The sequence below is a fragment of the Pecten maximus genome, unplaced genomic scaffold (assembly GCF_902652985.1).
Source record: "Pecten maximus unplaced genomic scaffold, xPecMax1.1, whole genome shotgun sequence".
Classification (NCBI taxonomy): Eukaryota; Metazoa; Mollusca; class Bivalvia; order Pectinida; family Pectinidae; genus Pecten; species Pecten maximus.
The window spans coordinates 7,297-13,728 of NW_022979318.1; the positions used below are offsets into that span (position 1 = coordinate 7,297).

At 45.4% G+C, this 6,432-nt stretch overlaps 1 protein-coding gene across 1 annotated transcript; it reads left to right on the forward strand.

Annotated features, from left to right (window-relative positions):
* Positions 1–3,968: 3,968 nt before the first annotated feature.
* Positions 3,969–4,766, forward strand: LOC117318478 (keratin, type I cytoskeletal 9-like). The gene has a single exon (XM_033873458.1). It carries the CDS (start codon positions 3,969–3,971, stop codon positions 4,764–4,766), a length of 798 nt encoding a protein of 265 aa, XP_033729349.1.
* The last annotated feature ends 1,666 nt before the right edge of the window (positions 4,767–6,432 follow it).

Here is a 6,432-nt window from a genome sequence, read left to right on the forward strand (position 1 = left end):
GGTCGTTTGTATGACCTCCACAGATAATTAAGTATATGTTAAATATATTGGTCGTTTGTATGACCTCCACAGATAATTAAATATATTGGTCGTTTGTATGACCTCCACAGATAATTAAGTATATGTTAAATATATTGGTCGTTTGTATGACCTCCACAGATAATTAAGTATATGTTAAATATATTGGTCGTTTGTATGACCTCCACAGATAATTAAATATATTGGTCGTTTGTATGACCTCCACAGATAATTAAGTATATGTTAAATATATTGGTCGTTTGTATGACCTCCACAGATATCTATGTTATATATATATATAAATATATTGGTCGTTTGTATGACCTCCACAGATAACTATGTTATATATATATATAAATATATTGGTCGTTTGTATGACCTCCACAGATATCTATGTTATATATATATATAAATATATTGGTCGTTTGTATGACCTCCACAGATATCTATGTTATATATATATATAAATATATTGGTCGTTTGTATGACCTCCACAGATATCTATGTTATATATATATATAAATATATTGGTCGTTTGTATGACCTCCACAGATAACTATGTTATATATATATATAAATATATTGGTCGTTTGTATGACCTCCACAGATAATTAAGTATATATATAAATATATTGGTCGTTTGTATGACCTCCACAGATAATTAAGTATATATATAAATATATTGGTCGTTTGTATGACCTCCACAGATAATTAAGTATATATATAAATATATTGGTCGTTTGTATGACCTCCACAGATAATTAAGTATATGTTAAATATATTGGTCGTTTGTATGACCTCCACAGATAATTAAGTATATGTTAAATATATTGGTCGTTTGTATGACCTCCACAGTCGTTTGTATGACCTCTACAGTCGTTTGTATGACCTCCACAGTCGTTTGTATGACCTCCACAGTCGTTTGTATGACCTCCACAGTCGTTTGTATGACCTCCACAGTCGTTTGTATGACCTCCACAGTCGTTTGTATGACCTCCACAGTCGTTTGTATGACCTCCACAGTCGTTTGTATGACCTCCACAGATAATTAAGTATATGTTAAATATATTGGTCGTTTGTATGACCTCCACAGTCGTTTGTATGACCTCTACAGTCGTTTGTATGACCTCCACAGTCGTTTGTATGACCTCCACAGTCGTTTGTATGACCTCCACAGTCGTTTGTATGACCTCCACAGTCGTTTGTATGACCTCCACAGTCGTTTGTATGACCTCCACAGTCGTTTGTATGACCTCCACAGTCGTTTGTATGACCTCCACAGATATCCAAAAGTAAATAAAGTAACTATCACTACAAATAAAAAAGTCTGTAAAACTGCATTCCGATTTTTTTTATTGTTTGGTTTAATCAAAAGTTTGTGCCGTTTTTCCTGTACAAATGACGTGGTGCAACAGTTAAGAGTACGAATGATTGCGACTGCTGAGTCTTAGAAACGTTTTAAATATGTTTTGTTTCCGGAATTGATTTATAAATGAAAGTGTAAACTGCGTGAAACTAAACACATTCTGTTTTATGTTGGAACACACGATAGAATAGGATTGGGAATATTAGTGAAATAAGTGGTTAAGTGAGTTTGCCGTACATATATTATGTTTTAGTTAATATTTAGTATCCTGTGATTATCTGTTCACAGAAATGTTCGCTCCTAAATGTTGATTACAACAAGTACAGGGATTAGAAATACATCTGTTTGGTGATGCATGGATCTGGTAACATAGATCAGAACGAATTAACACCATGTCCGGAAACGAACTCGGGTGATTTCACGAAAACATATTGCTCTCTATATAAATGTGGGATGTGATTAATGACGCGCTTTAAAATAACATTACGTAAGTCCCTTATCGTGAGAATATAAACAATTGTATATAGTTAGGTGACGAAGTAATGAGTAACGCGAAACTCACGTGCACGATTCGATAACCAAATATTAGAGTAATTTAAGCTATCTACAGAAAGGTAAAAAAGTAATGCTGGTCTACAAAAAAATGATGTGTCAAACAAACAAACAACAGCGACGATGACGACGACGAAAACGATGAAGACGAGAACCAACTTTGAAGAGATGCCTTAGATAGCATACTAACTTGATATTAACTATTTCATTTTTTTTTTATAATTTAAGGGGGAGCGAACTTTGGACATTGAACCAAAAAAATGTATACCGGAACCGGAAAGACTTTTCCAAGTATTAATACTCTTTGGATGTCCAGTCGCATTTTCTCTTTAGATGAAAATGGTCCTTTCATATGGCGCCAAATCACCATCAGCAGCACCGTAATTAAGTTTGAAGATTTCTAGTTTGAGAACGTCATTATCTTGGGGTTGACAGGACCAATTTCTGACAGATCTAGAGCGGGTCATAAACGTCATCATTACTTCCGTTTTACTACCGGGATGATGGAAATACGTACTTCCGGCTAGACATAAAGCTCATTAAATTGTTCTAGTTGGTAGGTTTTGTTTTCTTAGGGGATAACAAAGACGTGTTATGTTCTTAAATCAGCTTCAGATACATGGGGAAATAAACGGCATATACGGAACAAACAACAACAATGGAATACATTTAGACATTCATTTCCGATATGAATGCCACAAATTATATTGCAGTTTCAGCCACGTTAATTCTACGCCTTCGTTAATTAGTATACATATCCTATGTCTACGGTGGCTCATTGGTGTCATTTTCGCTTTTTCGCAAAACTTAGTATCCAATTTTCTCGTTAGATTAAAAAGGTCTCTTCATGTCCTGCTAAATCGCCATTAGCAGCACTGCTATCAAGCTCGAAGATGTTTAGTTTGAGAACGTCATTATCTCGGGGTTTTCCTGTGACGTGTACATTTATCAGGCCATGGATGCACACATGCTGTCAGGCCAGGGACGTATACATGGGGTCAGGCCGGGGACGTATACGGGGGTCAGGCCAGGGACGTATACGGGGGTCAGGTCGGGGACGTATACATGGGGTCAGGCCAGGGACGTATACATGGGGTCATGCCAGGGACGTACAGTATACATGGGGTCAGGCCGGGGACGTATACGGGGGTCAGGCCGGGGACGCATACGGGGGTCAGGTCGGGGACGTATACATGGGGTCAGGCCAGGGACGTATACATGGGGTCATGCCAGGGACGTACAGTATACATGGGGTCAGGCCAGGGACGTATACAAGGGGTCAGGCCAGGGACGTACAGTATACACGGGGTCAGGCCAGGGACGTATACAAGGGGTCAGGCCAGTGACGTAAAGTATACATGGGGTCAGGCCAGGGACGTACAGTATACATGGGGTCAGGCCAGGGACGTATAGTATACATGGGGTCAAGCCAGGAACGTACAGTATACATGGGGTCAGGCCAGGGACGTACAGTATACATGGGGTCAGGCCAGGGACGTACAGTATACATGGGGTCAGGCCAGGGACGTACAGTATACATGGGGTCAGGCCAGGGACGTACAGTATACATGGGGTCAGGCCAGGGACGTACAGTGTACATGGGGTCAGGCCAGGGACGTACAGTATACATGGGGTCTGGCCAGGGACGTACAGTGTACATGGGGTCTGGCCAGGGACGTATACATTGGGTCGGGCCAGGGACGTACAGTTTACATGGGGTCAGTCTAGGGACGTATACGGGGGTCAGGCCAGAGACGCATAGTATACATGGGGTCAGGCCAGGGACGTATACATGGGGTCAGGCCAGGGACGTACAGTATACATGGTGTCAGGCCAGGGACGTACAGTATACATGGGGTCAGTCCAGGGACGTATACATTGGGTCGGGCTAGGGACGTATACATGGGGTCAGGCCAGGGACGTACAGTATACATGGGGTCAGGCCAGGGACGTATACACCGGGTCAGGCCAGGGACGTATACATGGGATCAGGCCAGGGACGTATACGTGGGGTCAGGCCAGGGACGTATACATGGGGTCAGGCCAGGGACGTATACAAGGGGTCAGGCCAGGGACGTATACATGGGGTCAGGCCAGGGACGTATACATAGGGTCAGGCCAGGGACGTATACACGGGGTCAGGCCAGGGACGTATACATGGGGTCAGGCCAGTGACGTATACATGGGGTCAGGCCAGAGACGTAAACATGGGTCAGGCCAGGGACTTATACGGGGGTCAGGCCAGGGACGTATACATGGGTCAGGCCAGGGACGTATACATGGGGTCAGGCCAGTGACGTATACATGGGGTCAGGCCAGAGACGTAAACATGGGTCAGGCCAGGGACGTATACGGGGGTCAGGCCAGGGACGTATACATGGGTCAGGCCAGGGACTTATACGGGGGTCAGGCCAGGGACGTATACATGGGGTCAGGCCAGGGACTTATACGGGGGTCAGGCCAGGGAGATATACATGGGGTCAGGCCAGGAACGTATACGGGGGTCAGGCCAGGGAGATATACATGGGGTCAGGCCAGGGACTTATACGGGGGTCAGGCCAGGGAGATATACATGGGGTCAGGCCAGGAACGTATACGGGGGTCAGGCCAGGGAGATATACATGGGGTCAGGCCAGGAACGTATACGGGGGTCAGGCCAGGGAGATATACATGGGGTCAGGCCAGGAACGTATACATGGGGTCAGGCCAGGAACGTATACAAGGAATCTCCCGAACAAGCAGTGGTCACTCTCATGGTGAGCTCAAGGTATCAGTAATGTCCCTTGATGTCTCCCATCAGAAAGCGCAGTCGAAATTCACTAAACTCTAACCGCTGTTTTTCGATGTATCTCGCAACATGAGGCGAGTAATTGTAGGCTTTAGAAAGTCAGGTATGTCATATAGTCTTTAGCAGGACATTATTAAGCCTAAAATTGTTTCGCTATTATTATTGTATTTTTCTGTTGTTTATATTTCCCCTTACGCTCTTCTGTCCTCATATGACGCTGACTGTTGGTGTCCAAATGGAACACCGTCCTCATATGACCCTGGTGTCTGGTGTCGGAATTGATAGCCACTGGCCGGCCGTCCTCATATGACCCTGACTGTTGGTATCCAAATGGATAGCCGTCCTCATGTGACCCTGACTGTTGGTGTCCTAATAGCCGGCCGTCCTCATGTGACCTTGACTGTTGGTGTCCTAATAGCCGGCCGTCCTCATGTGACCTTGACTGTTGGTGTCCTAATGGATAGCCGTCCTCATATGACCCTGACTGTTGGTGTCCTAATGGAAAGCCATCCTCATATGACCCTGACTGTTGGTGTCCTAATGGATAGCCGTCCTCATGTGACCCTGACTGTTGGTGTCCTAATGGAAAGCCATCCTCATATGACCCTGACTGTTGGTGTCCTAATGGATAGCCGTCCTCATGTGACCCTGACTGTTGGTGTCCTAATCGCCGGCCGTCCTCATATGACCCTGACTGTTGGTGTCCTAATGGATAGCCGTCCTCATATGACCCTGACTGTTGGTGTCCTAATGGATAGCCGTCCTCATATGACCCTGACTGTTGGTGTCCTAATGGAAAGCCATCCTCATATGACCCTGACTGTTGGTGTCCTAATGGATAGCCGTCCTCATCATGTGACCCTGACTGTTGGTGTCCTAATGGATAGCCGTCCTCATATGACCCTGACTGTTGGTGTCCTAATGGATAGCCATCCTCATATGACCCTGACTGTTGGTGTCCTAATAGCCGGCCGTCCTCATATGACCCTAACTGTTGGTGTCCTAATGGATAGCCGTCCTCATGTGACCCTGACTGTTGGTGTCCTAATGGATAGCCGTCCTCATATAACCCTGACTGTTGGTGTCCTAATAGCCGTCCGTTCTCATATGACCCTGACTGTTGGTGTCCTAATGGATAGCCGTCCTCATATGACCCTGACTGTTGGTGTCCTAATGGATAGCCGTCCTCATGTGACCCTGACTGTTGGTGTCCTAATGGATAGCCGTCCTCATATGACCCTGACTGTTGGTGTCCTAATGGATAGCCATCCTCATATGACCCTGACTGTTGGTGTCCTAATGGATAGCCGTCCTCATATGACCCTGACTGTTGGTGTCCTAATGGATAGCCGTCCTCATATGACCCTGACTGTTGGTGTCCTAATGGATAGCCGTCCTCATATGACCCTGACTGTTGGTGTCCTAATGGATAGCCATCCTCATATGACCCTGACTGTTGGTGTCCTAATGGATAGCCGTCCTCATCATGTGACCCTGACTGTTGGTGTCCTAATAGCCGGCCGTCCTCGTGTGACCCTGACTGTTGGTGTCCTAATGGATAGCCGTCCTCATATGACCCTGACTGTTGGTGTCCAAATAGCCGGCCGTCCTCATATGACCCTGACTGTTGGTGTCCTAATAGCCGGCCGTCCTCGTGTGACCCTGACTGTTGGTGTCCTAATGGATAGCCGTCCTCATGTGACCCTGA

What these genes read in the sequence shown, in the direction of transcription:
- LOC117318478 (XM_033873458.1), top strand. Translation starts at nt 3,969, where the DNA reads ATGGGGTCAGGCCAGGGACGTATACAAGGGGTCAGGCCAGGGACGTAT.